A 23226-nucleotide genomic window follows, 5' to 3' on the forward strand; every position below is an offset into this window, starting at 1 on the left:
GAGAAGAGACTTTAATTAGTATTCTGAGAATACTGAATGGTGGGACTGTGTTTCCAGAATTGAGAAATCAGCAGTTGTAGTAACTGTATTTATGTAGCTGTAGATGTAATGTATACATGTAAATGTATACTTCTATACTACATACATATGTGTGTATATATCTACATAGACATATTTCTATATGTGTGTATGGATGTATATATTATAGAAAAGAGCTGAAATTTATGGGAAAGTGATTTCTCCAGCTTATTAAACACATATTGAGGATCTTTTATATTACAGTAAGCCTTCAGACATGACTAGATGAAAGTTTTCAGTGATGGGAGGCTCTTGTACATGAATTGCAAGGGGATGCACTGCATAACTTGGCAGATATTTCTTTTACACTGAGTTAATTTCCCATGCATTTCAGATACGGACATTTTAGTTTGCTCATGATTAGTGACTCTGCCTTTTGCCATTGGCTCTCTTACAACTAAACAATGGCATTTGGCATTTTAAATGGAAAAAGACATTTGAACTACATGACAAATGCTGAAAAAACAAAACCCATAGCACAGAGAACATAAAGCAACTATTTATAATGTAGAGGTGGTTACTTTTTAAATCGATCTATCATTTTAATGAGCTCTTTGCATTTTTTTTTGATTAATGCTCAGACAAGAGGGAGGGGAAACAAAGGGTGTAATAGAAACAGAAAAGTATGTCTTTGGCAGCATGAGGGGGTCTTCCTGTTTATTTTATCCTTATCCATTTAATATTGCTGACTTGCAATTTATACATCTGTCTTGCCCTAATGCAAAGTATTCCTGTAGTTTATAAGAAATGTAACCTACCATGAAAGAGAATCTTCTAATTGGCAAACCAGCTTTAATTTTTAACTCTAAGGGCAGTGTAGGGAAAATAACCCTGAACAGATGGGCAGGATACTAGTATCTAGTCTCAAGCCAGTTAGTCAGTAATCACCTCTACCATGGACAGATCTCTGCCCATAATAATAATTCACATTTTTAATAGCATTTTAAGGTGTAAAGCACTTTCTTCACAACAGTGCTGTAGGCAACATATTGCTTTCTTCATTTTACAAATGAGGAAACTGAGACATAGAGAAGTGACATAATTTGTCTTCAGTCTCATAGCTAAAAAAATGTCTGATTCAAAATTCATGCCCAAGTCTATTAAATCTCAGCCCAGTATTATTTCCACGACAACCCATTCCCACAGAGAAAAATGGGTATTCAAGCTAGAAGAAGCTTAAAAGTTCATCTTAACATTGAAATTAAAGCGGAAAAATAGCCAATGTGATATCATTTGATATTAATAACTTATTATTCATGTCAATCGATACACAAAATAAGGAGATAGATGCTTTGAAAAAGTGTTTTCCCCAATCATTGAGGAAGAATAAGGCAGAATCCAAGGCAAAAGATTCCCTATATAAATGAGATATCTGTTTATGGATGACATTGTGCTTGTTACATATAAGGACACCTTTTACCTGAGAGATATAATATCTCAAAAGAATTTGACAGAACTATTTACACAGGCCAAAAAATAAATAAACGAATGAATTTAGAAAACCTATTGGCCAGTCTATGGTGTGTATTTAGATGAAAAAAACTATCCAGCTTGACCATCAATATTTCAGAAAAATGTACAGTGAGTTGGGCCCAGCATTGAACAGGTAAAAGAAAATGAACTGGATGCCTCAAGCTCCTGTACAGTATTTGCTTTTTTTTTTCTTTCTTTCTTTCTTTTTAGTGGTCCAAAAATCATTATGTAACAAACGTCCATCTTTTTAATGACATTTCCAGTGATGGATAGTTGAATATTTTGGGATGCAACAATTTGGAAAGAAATGAAGTTGAGGAATACCCAAAGGGCAGTGAAAAGACACACAATTAATGGGGACTGGACCTGGAACATTTCAGTTTCACTGTGTGCCAGGCTATCCAAACCTTCCTAACTTTGTTTTAACAAGTCGATTTGAGGGCACTTTGTATGATATTTGCTCAGGACATGCTTTCTTAAATATCCTGGTTGGAGAATCAGTATAAATAATGATGACATCTGTATATATGCATGATTTTTGTATGGGTGTTCTATTTAAGCAAGTTGTATTTATTGCCCCCCATATAATAGCTTGCAATCAAATTCACGGGAGAGATTTTATATCTTGTTTCCCAGTCTCAAATCCAAACTTTAACAAGTAAAAGGTGCCTTAAGCAGGCTGCAGGATTGCTTCCCCTGGGACATTCATCAAAGGCAGAATCTCCAGAAAAACAGCATACTTGAATATATCAATGTAACACATTTGTGAATGGGAAATAATGATCAGAGTTATGGCGCAGGCCTTTACCCTGTTCTGGAGAAGTCAGAAAAAAGATTTTCTATAGCCTCCAAAGAATGAAGATGGGCTCATGTGCTTTCAATAACTATTCTTTTCACTTAAGATTTGAATATTTGAAGTATTATACCTGGACAAAGAACAAATGATGTGGTTCAGCTCTGAGAAAGTTGTTTGAAAAGACCCCATATAAAAGGGATGCTCTCTATGGCCACGAGGGATCTAGTTGAGTGACCCTTATGTCTCCAGGCATCATGTAGGAGATAATTATCATTTTATCATCAGCCTTTCTCCATTGCAATTTGTCTGCATTATTTGGCTTCAACCACATGAACTTGTAGGTTGAATAAGCCTGGGATTTTCTTCCATATCCCTCTCACACTGTCCTCTAGTTATCCAGGATACTATACTCTGCCTTAGGTTTTCAAGTGGAGTCTAACAAGGTAGAAAGGCCTTTGGGCAGTATACTTTTCAGAAAAGCCATGTTCTTTCTAAATAATCATTTTTTATTGAGTAAACATAGGTCAGCTGTCCAGGCCTTCTGACTTGGTGATTCCAACTTCGTGGGAAGCCACTGAAAGCTGCTGTGAAAAAATATTATGAGGTTAAATAGAGGTTTTCCTTTTGCTGGATTTCTCTTGCATCCATTTATGAAAATCTATTTCCCAAATCAGCCCTGTGCTCATGGATTTTTTCCACAAGTTAAAAAGCAATTGTGCTCCTAGACATGGAATTTTCTTTCCTTCATGTGCTGAAGAATTTGTTGGAATACATATTGCAAAAATGACTGCTGTGGTTATTACTGTAGTTGCTCAGGGGAGCTATTCAGATGCCTCATTTATTGGAGCTTAATAGATTAAAAGTCCAAATTGAGTCTCATGATATAAGCCTAATCAAGTTCTAATCTGCATAATTTTCCCATAAGCAGCTATGGGAAATTTGTATAATTTATGTTTCAGCAGTTGCCAATCATGTGTTAAATAGCATTGTTGCATTTACTTATCAAAATATTTTTATTGATCTTCATTTGCTCTGACATTTGACTTGGGGAGTTTTGGGGTTATTTTTTTTGGAACTCATGGGAGATTTAATTTACCTCCTGGATGATGTAAGAGGAGATGTTTCTCTTGATTTTTAACATGCCTTTCTAGATCATTTTTAACTATGATCTTTTCCTTTTACAACAGCATATTGAATACCTGTCTCAGCAAGCAGAGATGATTCAGTCTAATTTATTTCTCAAGTTTAACGTAGCATATGGATTTCTAACCATCATTTATATGCACACAATAAAAGCTAATTTGGACTTACACTTGAACCAATTCTTTTATGTTAAATCTATAGAAGAGGTAGCAGAGAGAGAGAGAAAAAAAAAACCCTTGTGTTCATTCCTCCATCTCTGCTATAGGAGATGATGGATAAGAAATTTCCTTTCTCTCATTGGGAGATTTCACCAGGGAAGATTTAGAAAGTGCTTTGTATTTTCCCCAAGGAAAAGCAATGTAATAAAGCATTTATTATATGTATTAAACTGCACATTGGTACTGCACAAAGTACGTTAAGCCTAACTACAATGGGTCCCTGTTCTGCTGTTCCCTACTATTGTTTAAAGGTGGAAGCAATAAAATGGTATGGCCAATCCAACTGTGGTTGACTGCCTTGGTTGGGATAAGAGTAGACCAATAGGAGAAGGGAACAAAATAGCCTCCTTGCTTAAGGCAGTGAGGGGAATTTGTAGGGAGCTTAGAATATAGAAGATGTTTAAGAAATTCTTATTGAATAATGCATCCCAGATTCACATTCCTGATCTGTGGTTATCTCTGCAATCTTAGACCAACAGTTTCCTTTCTCTGAGATTGAAGTCCTCAATTATAAAATATGGAGGTTGGACACCCAGTATTAAGAAATATCCAGATGAACAGGGAACAATTGTTCCTTAATACTGTCTATGGTGAGATTACATCTCTCAGAATCACAGAAGTTTCAGAGCTGTTAGGAACCCACATCAGAAAAGGCTCTTTATAATAATATGCCCAAATAGTTATTAATCTTTGCATAGATATTTAATGACAAGGAATGTGCCATCTCCTGAAGCAGTGCTTTTCTTTTTTTCCATTTATTAGAAAGTTGTTCCTGATATGAAACCAAAAGTTTGGTTTTCTCTGTTGTCACTTCCATCCTTTGTTCTTGATCTGCCCTTTGGTCAGACAGAGATAGTGTGATCCAATGGCAAGAGTATGGTTCATATATTATAGCCTTATATTGAAATCCTTTCTGTGCTGCTTCCTCCCCTCTGGACTTGGAAAAATCACAGCCTCTCTGACTAGAGTTCTTCATCAATAAAATAAAATTGTTCGTGTTGTTCAGTCATTCTTCAGTCATCTCTGTCACTCCTTTTGGGGGTTTTCTTGACAAAAGTAGTGGAAAAGTTTGCCACTTCCTTCTTCTAGTCATTTTATAGATGAATAAACTGAGGCAAAAAAGAGTAAAGTGACTTGCCCAGGATCACACAGATAGCAAGTGCCTGAGACCAGATGTGAACTCAAGAAAATGAGACTTCCTTACTCCAAGGGCTGCACTCTATTCACTACATTGCCTAGCTGTCCTAATAACAGAAAGGGAAGTTCAGCATAAGAGTGGAAATAGGATCCAAAAGGATGAATAGGAATTACTATTGGAAAATAAGAGTAAATTTCAAAGAAACCAAGTGTACAGATTGTTTTGAACTTAAGAGTTTATATAGCATCTCTTACAGTTGGGTAAATATTCTCCAGTCCTCCTGATGCTGGCATTTGAAACTACCTTAGTCTCCTGATTTCTCCAAATTCATCCAAGTTTATGACCTAACTGGTGTAGATTTATTAGGGTGTGCCACAGAGAACTTGGCATAAACCACCCTGGCCTGTGACCATAGTCAGGGCCAGAATAGAAATAGTTTCCATGAGAGAATCTTTAGGGAAAGAAACTGAATTGTGCAACCTCTGATCTGCCATATCTGGCCGTCCATTAGGGCCATATAGATGTAGAGCTAAAAAGGATCTTCATGGTCAGTCAGTCCGCTTTATAGATGAGGATACTGTGGCCCAAGGAAAATGAGTGACTGCCATGTTCACATAAATGTAAACATCTGGGCAGGTCCTCTAAGTCCCAAGTCAGTACCCTTCTCCTTTACTGACAGCTTTTCCATATTCACATCCTCTACCAATCATTTCCTTGTTCAGTTTATTCATCTATAAAAGAAATCTTTGGACTGCTCTGATCTGGGTTTTTGGTATATGCTTCCATACATCTATTTCCGACCCTGCTCCTCTGATCAGGGATTAGAACTAGAGAGGGATTCAGATGCCCTATGAGCAATGGTTCAACAAGTTAGAAATATGTATTCTGGAAAAAAAAAGTTTTATTGAAAATGTGACAACCATCTTAGGATATTTTAAGGGCTATTATTTGAAAGAAATAGAAATCTTATAATGCTCAAAGGGGAGAACTAGGGACTAGATGGTACACCTTACAGATAGAGATAAAAGTTTTGGTTCAAAATAGTACATATGTATCAATTAGAGTTATCCAAAAAATGGATAAGGAGTGCCATTTCTAGTAATAAGCTTTTTATACTGCTACTGTTTGAGTATATTTTGAATACCTATTTATCAGGAGCATCATTAAAATAATTCATGCAAGGAGAGAAAGTTTTATTAGATGACCAATAGGGTCTTTTCTAAACCCTAAATTGCTCTGTATGCTAGTCTATTTGTTTAAAATATGCTATAATTTTTGAATTGAAAATTAGTCACTCTGATGTAGTTTTTTGCTCAGTCAGAAATTCCCAGGCCTGCTGTGGAGTGAAACCCCTAGGTGGTAATGAAACTATCAAAAGTGCATTCTCTAAGCCTAGTTAAATTTAATTCATTTAAATTTAAAATACAATTATATTCCATTTACAAATTTGGTAATGAGGAGCACCTGCCTTGCAGAATCTAGTAGCATATTGGTCATCTTTGGTCCCTCCCTTTACAGTCCCCTTAAAGATTGAGAAGAAAAAGCATCCTGAGGTTTGACACCTGGCTTCCATCTTTTGGAAGAGCTAATAGGGGAAAGTAATTTCATAATATCAACTAAACCCCAACGTAGCCAGGAAAATGATAAAAAAAGTTGTAGCTGGAGACAGAAGCCACTTGAGATTTGTCAGTCCAAGTCAGATTGTCCAGAGCTCTTTACACATTCAAATTATTTAAATTCAATGATTACACAACTTTGTAAAGTGTGTTATATATCCCTACTACCTTATCCCTCACCATTTCCTGTGCTCTAAAAGTCTGTTTTCCTTCATAATGTCATTCCCAAATAATCTCACTTTTTGATTTGCTTTCACTATCTTGAGCCTTTTACAAATGTGCTGGATCCCCAACTCTTATATACTTACGCACATGTAACCTTAGTATTGTTGTTTTGTGGACCATTTAAAACAATGGTCCCTTTAATCAAATGAGTTTTCTCATGTGCAAAGCCTTGGCTTTTCACTCCTTTCCATTCTCCCTAGTGCCTAACACAGGTGCTTTGCATACAGTAGTTAAAACATGCCTTCTGATTGATTGAAGCCCAGTATTAAGTAAGATGCTTTATTCCTGTTCATCCTTCCAGGAAGAATATCCCAGGTGCTTGTTTTATAGTTATTGACTTGAAATGACTCCTTTTGCAATTCTTGCTAAAGGATTTAGTTTGAATGATTAACACAAGTGCTGGGTCTGACAGAGACCCAGCTCAGTCTACTTGGAAGAGAAAATCTCAGTTAGCTGATGATGTGAATTAGACCTTTTATGGGCAATCCAAATCCCTAGGCTTGGATGTGTTCAGCACAGAGTTTGATCAAGTATGGCCACTGATAGTGGAAAGGGATCCAGACAAAAGTAATGGGAACAACTAAAAGTAATGGGAATGAGAAATGTCAGAAAAACATAGAGGAATACCTTTAAGGAGAGAATACTTTTCATAAGAAATAGATCACCTGCTTTCACCTGAATTAGCAGATGCAAGAGATTTTTGGTAGTAGAATCAAATGAGTCTGGAAATTCAATAGGATAGCAATTACAAAATAAGAAGGAGCAGGTTTAGTGGAGATGTCATGGAACATGTCATTTAAAAAAGTAAATGACAATGTCTTAACCATGTGGGATGTGGAATTCAAGCCTGCCTTGAAGAGCTTGCCTTTGAAAATCATTTCTTTTTTTTTATTAAATTTTTATATTTTAAAAACATATGCATAAATAATTTTCAACATTCACCCTTGCGAAATCTTGCGTTCCAAATTTTTCCCTCTTTTCCCCCTATCCTCTCCCCTAGGCAGCAAGTAATCCAATATATGTTAAACATATGCAATTCTTTTATACATATTTCTACAGTTAGCAGATCATTTCTAATATTGGTTACTCCCATGATCTCATTGTCATCTCACTCAATTATTAGCCCAAAAGAAAAAAATGGTGATCCTTCTATGAAGGCATGAGTCCATACATGTATGTATATTCATATATGAAAGTAGAAACAACATATTAAAACAGTAAATTGAATAACAATGGTTGAACTTGAACAAATACATTCAGAAGAAATCTGTACTAGAGGCAGAAACATTTTAAAGGAATCCAGAAACTGATTTTTCAAGATAACTCAGTGAATCATATTCCAAAAGAATAGAAACAATAAAGATAGTACCATTGCTAGAATAAACCTTCAGCAATTGCCAATTGATATGCCTACTTTCTCCTCTCTATATTTTTTATAAATATGGTCTCTGGATCTCAGGAGGGTATTCTTGAAAAAAAGTTATGAGAAAGGAATAAAGTAGCTTTCTCAAATAATTTCCTATAACAAACCATGCTTTCACATCCAAATATTTTATTGAAAGATGTGGAAAATATGCTATCTTTCTGTGATTATTGTTCATTGATAACAAAACATAAACACACATATTTGACTCAATAGAGAAAAAAGCAGCCTTAAAGGCTCTCCCTCTAACAAAGCAATTCCCAAGAATATGAAAAACCAATACAAGAATCCTGAGAAGATGGAACCACAGAGGTAATTATGTTCCATGATCATTTCATCATCAATATCAAATAAAGCATAAAAAAGTGTTCACCACTATCATGAAAGTTGTTTAGGAAGAAAAAAAATGGGAGAATTCCCCAATCTTCCCTCCAGTTGTTCATAGTTGTAAATGATAGTGTAATTATTACAGAGCACTCTTCCAGGAAATCCATTGCTATACAAAAGAGCTTACTCTAAGAGACCACACAGGAAGAGGCAAACAAACAATTCATATTGCCCAGATTATGACATATAGTTGGATGACAACCAAGATAACTGGTCCAGCACTGTAGTTGGACAATGAATTTGGTTCAGAAATGAGTAAAAGTAGAATGCATTAGAATGTATTTAGGGAATTTTTTAGAGGTTTCAATGATTTCCCATGTTTCTTTCTACCAAGAAAGTTTTTCTTTTCCTGGTAAGACTCCCTGGAGGTGAATCATGGGATAATGGCAAATCACAAAGAATACAACTACCAAAACAAGTGCTTGTGTTATTAGTAATGGTGACTTGATTAAGAGTGACAATTAAAGTTTTCATCCGCCATGTAGAACTACATGTTCCAAAGCAATGATTTACATATAAATATTGTGCACATGGCTCCTACAAAATAAGAGACTAAAGATGAGTTTTTACAAGTTTGATGGATCATATGTAGAACATTTATGCCAGAATGTGGTCAAGGATCATCCAAAATAAAGCTACATATATAGGTCATGCTAATCACTGGGAGAAAGAGTACCCATGATAGTGAGGTCAGAAATATTGATGGATTTTTCAAGTCAAGTGTACCAGCTCCCCTCTCCTGTCCTTGGGGTGACACTGAGGAAAGGATAGTCTGCAATGGGCCACCTGCCAATTTGACAGTTGTGAGTGCTAATGGAATGAAGGAAATGGAATATGAAAGCAAAATGAAGTCAGACTAGAAGTTGGGCATGTCATTGCCAAATAAACGTTTCATGCAAAAGAATTGAGTCGCTTCACAGCTGAAAATGGAGTCTTTAAATAAGATAAAATAAAAGCATTGCCTTAGCTTGTACCAGGTTCTGTAATGAAATACAGTTTTCCTAATATCCTGTGACCTGAATTTCTCCCTGCTTTACGGATGCTATTCCTTGATGTACAAACCTGTATTTTCTCCAGTCAGCATTCCATGATGGCTGTCAAAATACAGGCCATGTATTATGCATATAGCATTACCGATTTAAGGTGTTTACTTGTCAAGTTGAAGAAATTCAAAAACGTCATATTCACTGAATCCGCATGGCTGTCACTGGGAGTTTTTCATGCCTTTGAATGAAACTTTTGATGAAAACAGTTCAGGTTTTCCCTTCACTTTTCCAGATGACGGAAATAGAGAGCTTTTTAAATCCATGTTCTGGATTATACACTTGGCTGAAAACACCTATTTTCTATGAGTCTAGAAGAATGGACACAGAAGTTCTCCCCAGTTTCCTCAACAAAGAAGCCATATTGTCTTTCAAAAAGAGAACTGATTGTGTTCAAAATGTTAAAATGATATGCAATCAGGAAAAAAAAAATTAACTGAAGTCAAGGATTTTTTTCCCCTCTGAAACTATGAAACACAGTTATTCCAAGAGAAAGAAAAAGTAAAATCTTATTATTTTGTAGTAGGCCTGAGTACAAATTCCACTTATTAACTATGTAAACCTAAAATGAAACTTCATAAACTTTAAAGTGATCATTAAATATTATCTAGTTTTATTGGTATTATCATTATTATTATCACTTATTTAAATTCATATCTTTTGTACTTCAAGACCAAATAAAATATTGCAGCCCTGAATTTTTTTTTCTCTAGACTCAGTTTCTTTTTTATGGAACATGAAGAAGTTGGATTCAGTTTCTATGAGCTGTTTTAGCTGTAGGAGACTATGCTTTCCATAAAACTCCAGATATCTAAAAACCAACCTCATCTTTACCTCATTATGTCACTTTGAAATGACAATTTAGCAAAAGCAGGAAGCTGATGATAAAATAACCTTCTGAGCATATTTGAAGTTGATTTATCTAGAGGCAGTTCATATTAGGTGTTTAGTTCTTTGACCTGGGCACCTGGGAAAATAGCAAATGACCTCTCATTCTCAAGCATCTAGTTCATTGGTTATTTTATGCAGCAATCTGCTATAGAGATAGGTGGGGAGACACACAAAGTTAATTCAAACACTGCCATCATACCTGCCCTCTGTGTGAATGGGAGCAAATCAACACTTACTGAATTAAGCTAACAGTAACATTTACCATATGCTGCCCTCTGTAAAATTAATTTCAGCTGAATAAAAATTCTTCCTGCCTTGCTTAGTACTTACTCTAAAAAATTACAAAAGTCACATGAACTGGCCATTGAGCTTTTCTAATAACCTAAAAATGTTCTCATTTTTCTTATCTACATATATTTCACATAGCCCTGACTAATATTTGTACAGTGTATATTCAATGTTAATGACTGAGACCAATAACTGCTACTACCAAGAAATTTAAAAGCAGAAATCAAACTGGCTACTTTGCAAATTGATTATGCTCAGAAACCCCACAGGACAAAGCCAATGTGTAAGTTTGAGAGTTGACTATAGGTTTGAGTAGCAAAAGTAATTGTCAGTCCCTATCTCAAACCTTTTAAGGTAGTTAACATGATTTTTTTTCTAATGAAGAAGAGGGAAAAATAGGGGGTGGGAGAGTAGGAAGAAATGTGGAGAAAGAAGAGAAGGAAGAAAGGAGAATCAAGTGAAAAGAAAGAAAAGAATGGAATAAAATAGAGTATAAAAAGTAGTGGGAAAGAATGACAAGTAGATGAGAGGAAGGGGGGAAATGAGGACATATGAAGGTAAATAAAAAAATAGAGGGAGGGAAAGAAAGGAAGAAATGGAGGGGAAAAGGAGGATAGTGAAGGTGGAAGGAGAAGAATAGAAAAAGAAATAATTAACTGAAAGTTTGTTCCTAGAATGTAAATAGAGTTCCAATGTCAAAAATAAATTTTTGGTTGATGATTTGACTTGCTAATTCATCATGAGTTCATGAATGATATGCTTTCAATTGGCATTCTAATACCCAAGAATTATCTTGGATGGCAGAATCAGGATCTGAAAAGGTCTCAAAAAACTAAAATAGTAGACTAAGCCTTTGATAATATTTATTTTAAAATTATTAACAAACTTTCTCCAAACTTATGATTTCACTTCTGTGTAAAATGCCTAGTGAAGAAAACATTTCTTTATGTCTTATAGTTCTATATAAAGTTGCCTGGGATGCTGAGAAGGAAAGAAACTTTTCTGGTAACTAGCAGGCATAATACACAGAGAGACAAGACTTAACATAACTTTTTTTTTTTGTTTGTTTCTGAGAATATATTTCAATTCACTGTCACATTTCCTCATTATTTAAAAAAGATAAATAGTCTTGACCTTGGTTTTAAAATAATGACAGGCCATTGACCTGAGAATAAAGATCTGAACACTAATTGAAATTTTACTAATATTCCATCACTTCTGGGCATTATAGACTTATAACAGTGCAAATTATATTACTTTGGATAAAGTCACATGACCATTCTTCCCCATACTTTTCTCATCTGTATTGTGAGGAAGGTGAAACATTATTTTTAAGTCTTTTAGAAAATCAGTCATCCAGCAAAAATTAAAATTACCACAGGAAAATAAAAGAAGGGGTAACATTCATTCTAGATGAGAAAGATTTTCTATTTAAGAAAAAAGATAAAGATCAGCTGATCATACTGGAGCACAAGATAAATTTGAATTTGCAATAAGCTTACAGAATTTGGCCAGAAAACTATTCATGCAACAGTGACTCAGGGGATCTGGGTGCAGGGTTAAGTCAATATGAAGACCATCATGGTCTAGTAGCCAAACAAGAAATGCAATCTTAGGTAGGCTACAGATGCTGTATTTTAGGAAGCATTTTTTGACAAACTGGAGAAGGTTCGTGGAAGCCCCATTAGAAGAATGAGGGACTTGAAATTGCATTATACATGCATTGGATGAAAGAACTGAGGATAGCTAGTCTGAAGAGGAGGCAACATGGGAGAAATATAACCACCTTTAAATATAAGAAAGATTGTCATGTAGAAAAGGTATTATAATTTGCTTGATCCCAAAGGTAAACTGGGATGAGTGGGTAGAAATTATAAGAAGGCAATTTTCAGCTACTTAGAGGATAAGGAAAACTTCCTTGATGATTAGGACTGTGCAAAAACTTGAATAGACTACTTCATGAGGTAATGAGCTTTATATCACTGGAGGTCTCTAAGCAGAACCTGTATTTTTGGATATTGTAGGAGAGATTCATGACATCCTGTCTTACTCTAGGATTCTTTTAGCTTATATATTTCACATGCTTAAAGAGTCATTTATTTTATTTTATTTTAGTCAACACTGGGGCTTTTGATAGCATTTCCAGACAATTACTCTGATGGATTTAGTGTCATCAATTGGTTTTATAACAACTTTTTTTATGAAGCTATATCAGATTTCAGTAGTGTCCAGAATTGTATCATGTTAATTAAAACTTTGTGTCTTTATCCTTTAAAAATATTCCTCAGAGGAGACCCTGAATGTGCTGATATTTTTTGTCACTCAAATTTATTTTAACCTCTAATTACCAATTGATTTTCACTGTGCTCTTCATTCCATCCCTTATGTTCTAATTCTTCCTAATTCTCCCTAATTCTCCCTTCTCTCCTGTCTCCCAGGATTCACACCACCAGGAATGGACAGGTCATCCCCAGACAACAGTCCAGTCCATGGGATGTTACGTCAGCCATCCATCACTACTGGGGTTAACATCCCTATCATCACTGAACTAGGTAAGGGCATTAATTTGCAACCCCTTCTTTCTCCTTCACACAGGGAAGGAGGAGATAGGCCCACTTACATGCCTTCTCTCTTTTTGGAAAACAACCCAGCATAAATAGAGACAGTTAGTGTGAATGTGTGAGAAAGCTATATAACTTGTTGGGGTTGGGGTTGGGGGAAGCACTGCAAGGCTGAGAAAGCTTCCGTTTCAATCAAGCCTGGATTCCCGCTTCCTTCTTATTGGGATCTGTTACTGAAAATACAGCAGAGGAGCATTTTTAGTGTTGAGTCCTATCCCATTTTCTATAATGGTTTGCTAAGCTAGCCATAGCCCCAAGGGAGCATCTCTTCTGGGTATCACAACAATAAAGTGATATGTAAATTTTCCCACCTTTGAAAGAAATTTAAGATCATCCAGTCAATGACTGGATGAGTTGGAGAAGCAGGTTCATTCTCCCCAAGGATAATTGATTGGAGTTTATTCTCTATACACAAGCTCTAGTTTATGCCAAGGGATTATAGCATTTTAAAGAAGAGGACTTGGTCTCTTTGGATGTGACAATTAAAAGAACCACTACTGAGTTCTGGGTGGCCAAAGGCAAACTAGTAAAACCGTTGAACTGCTTCCTAAGCCTCCCCCCCAACTGCAAGTACAACTGGGGGCCCTTTGTCCTTTTCCCTTAGTACTTTATCTCTCTGACTCCCTCCCTTTTTTTCTGTCTCTGTACTTTCTTTCCCCTTCCCTCCCCCACCCTAAATTGTTATACCCTATTAGCGAAGCCTGGCAAACTTCTGCCTTTGGTTTCAATCAATCAGGAAAAAAACAGTGGGACGCACATTCTCATGATAACCGAACTGGGTAAGAAGTACCGTTTGCCTTCACGTCGGTCTTTTGTTCTCTCTTTGGTGCTCCAGCTCTCATCAGCTTGTTCTTTCTTTCTCTGGCTGTAACAGAGAGGCTACCCTCATGGCGCTGCTTTGAATGTGTTTTATTTGCGGCTCTGGTTGGAATCAACTGTCATGCTCTGGCCTTTCTTAATGATTTTCCTTTTTTATTTTTTTTTCCCACCCAGCATCTATAAACCTTTGATCACGCCCGGCTGACCTGGCAGCTGTTTCCATAGCATCTTCACACCAATTCATTTTCTTTGGCCTGGGCCTTTTTTTTTCCCCCTAACACATCTCCCTGCCCTTCCCCGTCCTCCCTCCTCCAACCCCCCACCCACCCTTTTCTCTTTTATTTTTTTCTTCCAACCTTCTGTCAGCTTGACTGACATATCTTCACAGCTCTCATAGGAAGTCAAAGAAGAAATATAAAAATTTCAAAATACAAAACCTAAGATTGTGCCTTCCCTCCAGCTGTTTATTTTCCTTTGTTCTGACTTGATTCGCCTCTTTTACTAGATCTTGTCTCAGATGCCCAGTTTGGAGGCTATTGAGGCAGTGGAGCTCTGGGGAGACCTTTTCTACCTGAAGCCAGATTATCAGAAGGGTTGAAAGTGTTAGATTAGCTAACCACCATAGCAGAGCGCTGTCCCAGTAGTCTGAGTCTCCCTGGTCCAGAGACCTTTCTGAAAAAATCAGAATAAAGTCGCATCAGAAAGATAAAATTGTGAAGTCACAACTAAATTTGTCAAATTCATGTATGATTCCCCATGACTTGGTCAATGACACTATGGACCCAGATGAGTAACAGTAGGTATCAGAATGGGGGATTGGTCTTATGAAGCAGACAGATGGAGTCGGTAAAAGTGCTGGGGAAAATCACCTCCTTCAAATGGCAAATAAAACTCACAATCCATTTTCTTGGCCCCCCAATATATTTCAGAACAAGAGAGCTTTTAACACAGTAATCTTGCTTGTAAGATGTACAGAAGCAGAGGAATAAATTGTCAGCCATTCAGCACTGCATTATTGTAGATGTGACTATTTATCAGAACAAAACTCTCTCAGGTCAAAAGTAAAGTATCTCTGTTTTGTGTCTGCAACTGTGGGATGGATGGAGTCTAATATTTACAGCATTTTCCTGAGAGTTTCACTCTCTGAATTGTCTGTCACATAATCTCAGGGCTACAAGCCTTCAGAGGTCATATGGCCAAGCCCTATCTTAGGAGAAAGAGCATCCAAGTAAAGAAGGGATTTGCTAGCCTCGCTCTGAAGATTTCATTCAAAATGATTCTCTCTCTCTCAATATGTAACTGTGTTTCTCAGTCTTTTCGATCAGTAATTACTCTTTATATCCACAACATCTCATGTGCCAGAGTTGAAGTCCATTACTCCTTGTTTTAGCCAAAATAACATCTGACATATCTGTAAGGTATACAGAAATCTTAAGAGTTTACAAAGTACTTTCATGGCCATTATCTCATTCAATTCTCATGACAAATCTGTAAGATAGGTAACCCAAATGGTCTCATCCCCATTTAACAGGTGACAAAAGTGATCCTCAGAGAAGGTAAATAACGTTTTGAAGATCCCACAGGTAATAAGTGACAGGTAGAATTTGAACTTAAGTCTGCTGACTCCATACCAAGTGCCCAGATCATTTTCACTATTCTCATCAGGAAAGGAGAGAAGATGGTTACTACTTTTATGCCATCATACTTTGTATATCTGAAAACAATAATTTAATATCCCCTTTAAGCCTTCTTGTCATAAAATTATTGCTCCAAAATCAATTAAATTCATCAGTTGCTTACCATGGGCTAAGAATATTCTTTTAGTTTTTTTTTTAGAAATTCTATTTTTTAAGTATTTAAATCTCTCCTCTGACAATTTCCCAGCTTCAATTTTTTCTATATCCCTTTAAAACTGTTGAGTTGGGTATAAAGTTTTATTTAGAGTCTGCCCAGTGCTTTGTGGATTTTCCTAAGATCTTTTCTTTTTTATTAATTTTATAATTATAACATTTTTGACAGTACATATGTATAGGTAATTTTTACAACATTATCCCTTATACTCCTTCTGTTCCGAATTTTTCCCCTCCTTCCCTCCACCCCCTCCCCCATATGGCAGGCATTCCCATACATATTAAATATCTTATAGTATATCCTAAGTACAATATATATGTGCAGAACCGAATTTTTTTTTGTTGTTGTTGCAAAGGAAGAATTGGATTCAGAAAGTAAAAATAACCTGGGGAGAAAAACAAAAACAAATGCTAACAGTTTACACTCATTTCCCAGTATTCCTTCTTTGGGTGTAGCTGATTCTGTCCATCATTGATCAATTGGAATTGGATTAGCTCCTCTCTATGTTCAAGATATCCACTTCCATCTAAGATCTCCTGGCCATAGGTCAATCATCTTCATTAATGAATTATTTCTACAAATCCAGAATTTCCTTCTCCTTAGGATTTAGCAGTGCCTCCTGATCACTTTCTAGGCAAGTATCTAATAACCAGTGACCATTCAGGGTGCCCACATTCAAATGATGGTTTTATTTTTTTTTTATCAAACTTTATCATTGAATAAATTAAAGTTGGGAAATTGTCAGTTGAGAGATTTGGGAATTTTTAAAAACTTGAAGTTGAAAGGATTTGGATGGTGAATGTATATCTCTGCACCTTACTGTAGGAAAACAAATTGGATCTTTAAAAGTTTATTCTATGTTCTTATCCTCCCTGTCTGTCTTTTTTCTTCTTCTATCCCATATAGAAAAAGTTAAGGTACTAGTAGTTTTTCATAGAAAGAGATTTTTTTTCCAGTTATAGCAATGGAGAGAAGGGGAAAAAAATCCCAAGGAGAAGGGTTACTGCTGGTGAGGTTAGGAAGGCATCAATAACTTTAACTTTTATCCTACTTTCATACATACATATATATATATAATATATATATATATATACACACATATACATAAACATATATGTGCATATGTACACATATACAAATGTTAATCCTGAATTCACATTGGGAATTGATATCAATTTGTTATTTAATCTTTACAAAGTTGAGTGCATCTCTATGATGTGATCAGTCAGTCTTCACTTTCGTTCCTGGAGTCTTTATTGGCCACATAAAAGATGGCTTTGATGTATTTAAAGTAGAGAGTAAATCAGAGAGTAAAATCATTTAGGAAAGGAAAAAGAGAGCTTGAGTCAGCCCATGTGATTTAAAAGCTACACATTTCCTTGAATTTTTGCTCTGGAGTTGATAATATCATTGTCAGTAAACCTTTAGCTAGTGCCCAGTAAAATGCAAACTCTATAAGACAGAATCTTTTTCATTTTTGATGTGAAGAACACTGGGGTCTTGGCAAGGCAGGAGTAAACCTCTGTGGCAACTAATGATATCTCAAAATCATCTGCTTGCATGATAAACTCTTTACTCATCCCCATTTGGGGGTCCCACATTTTTTCATTTGATAATAGTAAGCTACCCCAGTTTATTCCTCTGTATTGAGAGCCATTATTTGTCTGAGCAAGAAATCAATCAGTCCAAAGACATGGATCCTACATTCTCCCTACAAGAGTGTCTTGTTTCTTATCATTAATTCTAGAATCATCTCAGAAAAAAATTATTCCCACTCTTTTGAGTCCCTTTGACGTCAGCCAACGGACTTACCTCATGTAACAAAAAGCTACAATCTCCTTTTTCTCCCTCATTTCTATCTATCCTTGCAACTCCAGGATTCATATTCCCCCTCCATTTTAACTTCATTTCCAGTGCCATCAAAGAGACTGCTTATTGCCTCTAAGCCATTACAATGCCAGGCTTTATTTATTTATTTAGCTTAGCTTAGCTCACAAGACTGGACATAGATCACTAATTGATGTCTTATGGCTTTTCTAGTGAATGATACTAATGTTCAGTTTTTGGACCAAGACGATGATGATGACCCAGATACGGAGCTTTATCTCACACAGCCATTTGCATGTGGGACAGCCTTTGCTGTTAGTGTCCTGGACTCACTCATGAGCGCAGTAAGTAAGAAAATCCCATCCCTTCCTCCATATTTTGTGGGAAACCCCAGCCAAAAATACTGATATTGACAAATGAAAGGGGAATTTTTTAATATTTATTTAAGAGAATTATTAATATAAATTGCATATTGTGAGGGGAAATATTTAACCTACCTGAGAGAACATGCTGTTTTTATTGTCAAAGAGTTTCGAAACACCCACGTATAAAAATATATTAATTACAATCATTTCACCAAAATAGGTTACATAAGGTTATCTGCAAACCAAAACTTTCTAAAACATATTCAATTTTCTCCACGCATCAGAAAAAGAACTACAATTTAAAACAAAAATTTCAGTTTAAATTTTTTGGTCATTCTTCCTTTTTACATAATAAAATATTAGAATTAATAATATATATATATAGAATTCGAGTTGAACGAAACTTGAGAAATCATTGTCTAACTCTCTCAGTTGACAGATGAGATGGGACAGATGAGTCCCAGATACATTATTAAAATGCTTAGGACCATACAGCTAGTGTTTGAGGTAAGATATGAGTTTGGACATTGTTGATTTTATGTTCAACACTCAGTTCACTCAAAACAAAATTTCTTGTGGTAGATGAATTGTTAGTGTTTCTTCTCCCTGACTTCCTATAGCTGTTTCTTTTGTCAATCTCCAAATCCAAAAACTCTTCCATTTTGCTCTACTGGCTTGCATTAGAAACAACTCCAGGAACAAAGGTAAAGAGTTCATTGGTCCTAGTTTATCCACACCTGAAAAAGCTAGAATTAATGAAGGAGACTGCAGAAACAGTTCAAGATAATCCCCATTAAGTAGATCTAATATATAGCAACTCTGGTTTAAAAATTATTTCTGTAATTCATTCCTTTGGAAAACTCATTTTTCCTCTGATCTAAATTAGAAAGATTTTAGAAAAAAAATTTATATTATGAGATAATTAAAATGCTTATAGATGACTTTCCTTTAAGCTTTGAACAACACTATTAAAATTTAAAAAAGGAAAACTGTAAAAAGACCCATGCTTTTAGATAGGTATTCTTCAGTTTCCTCCCCCCCACCCCCAAATTACTCTGTAGCCAAGATGGGAATGTCACATCCAACTTCTCATACAGAAGTTCATGGGAATCTATGTGATGATATTAGTGCTATGTATATGTGGTCTTGTGTGTATGATGATAATAATAAGTTCTTTAGGATTTGAGTCATATCACTGTCTTCATCATCAGAAATTTTTTTAAATTTTCCAAATTGGGTCATTTGATTGGATATTTCCATTTCCAAACTTTCATGACCAGGGACTTTGGAAGAGAATGAAATAAGTACAATAATAAGTGTCATAGGTTCAGTGCTTATGTTCAGATGGGAAACCTATGTCCATGTATTTAAAATGTGCCCCATGGCAGGATAAGGATCAAGGCTGTGATTTCATTAGCATAAAAAACTTCTGGGAGATAAAAATTCCCTCTAACCAGCAGGTAAGTACTTTCTCTATCTCGTGAGAAAGTTCTATATAGAGCAGGACTTAACTTTTTTTAGTATTCCCAGTGGCAATCTATGGACTCATTCTTATAATAAGATTTGTAAATACATAAACTAAAATACATAGGATTATAGAACAAATCAATTATATTGCCAGTTATTAAAATATACAACAACATGTACCCCAGGCTAAGAAGTTCTAATATAGGGTCATAAATTTAGAGTCCTAGAGGGAGTTTTAGAAGCCATAAAATCCAACCTCTTCATTTTACAGAGGAGAAAACTGAGTCACAAAAAGCAAATGAATTGCCATGGATTACGTAGCTCTAAATTCCAAAGTGGGGTTGGGAATCCAAGTCTTCCTAACCACTGCACTATTATGTGATATTTCTACTATGAATTTTCTATGGCCCCAGTTGGTAGGCATTTATAGATAAAATATACTGAGAATCCTATTTTTTTCTTCTTCTGTCCTAAAAGAAAGAGGAGCCAAAACCCTACGAGACTTTTTTGAAAAATAATGTGAATAATTTTTAATGGAAATAGTTTAACTTGATTTGCCCACTACTATTCAGTCTGTGTATTATTCATCTAAATACCATTCAGGTATTGTTTGAGGCTAGGTTCTCATTACTTAGAGTGCAGAAATTCTAAAATGAGGACTCAGAATTGTGCTTGGTTCAACTGTGATAGCTAGATTTTTGAAAAAAAATACAAAACAAAAAAGCCACACCACAGAAAAAACACATCAGCAGTAAATAGATCAATTCATTTTTTGGATAGTTTTTTTCTTCTTCCTTTTCTTTGTGACAAGACTGGAGTTTAGTCAAGTAATGAGAAGAACTGTTGTAATTAAAAACAGCTATGAAAAAAATGGAGGGAAATTATACAACATGAGTGAAAGCTTTCCATAAAATTGGAATGAGAGAAAGAGAGAGAGAGAGAGAGAGAGAGAGAGAGAGAGAGAGAGAGAGAGAGAGAGAGAGAGAGAGAGAGAGAGAGAGAGCGCATATTCTAGCTTAGGCAGCCGTTTACAAACAACACTGAAACACATTTCTATTTAGATGTCGATGATCTCCTTTTTTTCTCACCCTCCTCTCCAAACTGCCATTTAATCAGGTGTCTAAACACTCACAGAATATTGTCTCTCATAATTCAGCTCCTGCTGCTCACTGCCTCATTTATGGAACGAATAATCTTTCTATTCATCACAGCCATTCCTGGAATAACAGATAGGGATGCTATGGATGCCGTGTCATGATGCTGTGCAAATCAACAGCACAAATACCTCATGAGAGAGAATAATTACGTTTATGCCTAGATAGCTCTGAGAAGAACATCACAATTTGGAAATACATTCTTCAAACTGAAGTCAGGATACTATTCACAGGGCAGCTGGGAGGAAGTTTATAGTAATTGATCATGAGGGCCAGACAACATAGTACCATACTGTCCTTTCTTCTCATTGAGTCCTATTGCTGATGCTCAAGGTTAATTTGACCCATAGTTTGTCCATAGTTTTCCTAGAAAAAGTGGCTGAAGGAGCAAAACCTGCCCTTGGATTCTACCATCCATTGTTTTCAAATGTCATCTATTAAGATTCTTTGTTATATAAACTCTGATTTTTATTATAACCAAGGTGGGGGAAGCAAAAGGGAACCTTTTCCACCCAGTATTGGCAATATCATCCTGTGTGCCCAAATGCCATTTGTCCCTGGTCATCATTTGATTGCTGAAATCCAATTCTCACCAAATTCTTGACTTAAACATCCAATCTTGGTTCCCTTATGATAGTAGTAGGGAAGAAAAAATAATAATAAACCAATATTATTGTCTTACAAAATCAATAGCTTGATACCATGTCTCTATTCAATAACTGATATTTATATAGTGAGTTGAAGTTTCTTAAATACTATATATATCATGTGATATGAACTTCAAACTAAACATACAAGGGAAAATGTCTCAGGTATCATTACTCCAATTTTATAAATACAGAAAACACGACTCAGAGAGGTTAAGGAATTTGCCTGTGGTCAAATTTTATGTGGGATTAGAACCTGAATCATACCCACTATATTATGTTATCTCCCCATGATCTAGAATGATAACTACAAGTGCTATGGAAACAATGCCTGACCTGGAGTTCAAATCCATTGTCTCCCAAAATAGCTTAATCTTCATCCCCCTGAGAAACAGTTTTCTCAACTGTGAAATGAGATATTTACTCTAAATGATATAAATTCTTTTTTAGCTCTAAATCTATTGTTTTGTTATTCTATGCCTCAGTTTCCTTCTCTAGCATCCCTATCTGTTATTCCAGAAATGGCTGTGATGAATAGAAAGATTATTTGTTCCATAATGAAATGGAGATAATTAGCATCATTGAACCTTCCTCACAAGATTGCAGTACACAAAAAGATCATCATGAATTTTATACACTTGAAAATATTTTGAGAATAAACAGTTATTCTATATGATATGATGTTTAATATAGAATTATAATAAACTATATAATTATCATCATCATCATCATCACATTGAATTGGCCCTTCTACTTTCAGATGCTCCAATTCAGTGAAGTAATGTAAAACAAGACATCCTTGTTTATTAATTAATGTGTGCTTTAGTCCTAAGGATAAAAAAGAAGCAGTATTTGTGGCCTTCAGAGGAATCTACAAAAATTGATCCTCAGAAGATTCAGAGCCAATATAGGATGTCCCCATAATCTTTATGTCATTTAAGACTTTAATAACTTAAAAAAGACTATATAGAGAGAGTTCACTTTTTATATGCTCTGGTTGTTTCCTGGGTAGAAATTTGTAGCACTATGGACATTAATAGTCCAGCCAGGATGAGCAAGGCTGCACATTGTTCAGGGAAGAAACAAGCAACATTTACAGTTAATATTCCTATACACTAATGCTAATGATTTTGAGTTTATGCATATGTGTGTGTGTGTGTGTATTTAATGAAGTTCATTTTTACAGTCGGACTGAACTGGAACCCTTCCCCCTTCTTACAAAATACACAAACCAAAAAAAGATGTACATTAGCTGTCTCTAGAATACGTACATTGCAACAGGGAAGCTTCCCTTTGTCGAAGAACAGTGCTTATTTCATTCCCTAGACATTTAAGAATCATCACAAATGCTTTAAGGAATACTAGCAATATCACAAAGAGTTATTCAAATTTAAAATTAAATTTTATTTTTTTTCAGTTAACAATAATTTATTTTCTCCCCTTTGATATTCCTGCTTCTCCCCTGACCCAATCCAATGAGAGGGATACTTTTTTTAAAAAACATCTTTTGTAACAAATATGAAAACTCAAGCAAAAAATAAATTTCCACATTGACCTTGTGTAAAAATCTATGCCTCATTCTGTGTCTTGAATCCATCATATCTCTATTAGGGGGTGGGTAGCTTGTTTCAAAATAATCTGCTTCTAGTTTCATTGCTATTATGTTAATCAGTTCTTAAATCTCTCAGTTTTGTTTATTTTACAATGTTATTATTGTATAAATTGTTGTCCTGGTTCTTCTCACTCCATTCTGTAT

The 23226-nt window shown here is 35.4% G+C and overlaps 1 protein-coding gene across 1 annotated transcript in view; it reads left to right on the plus strand.

Annotated features, from left to right (window-relative positions):
- Window positions 1–23226, plus strand: part of KCNMA1 (potassium calcium-activated channel subfamily M alpha 1) — an 893014-nt gene that overhangs the window by 845170 nt on the left and 24618 nt on the right. Inside the window, 3 exon segments of the mRNA XM_074296747.1 lie at window positions 13158–13271; window positions 14036–14119; window positions 18051–18181. Of these exon segments, the coding sequence (XP_074152848.1) occupies window positions 13158–13271; window positions 14036–14119; window positions 18051–18181 (329 nt within the window).

This window comes from Sminthopsis crassicaudata, chromosome 2, assembly GCF_048593235.1.
Source record: "Sminthopsis crassicaudata isolate SCR6 chromosome 2, ASM4859323v1, whole genome shotgun sequence".
NCBI lineage: Eukaryota > Metazoa > Chordata > Mammalia > Dasyuromorphia > Dasyuridae > Sminthopsis > Sminthopsis crassicaudata.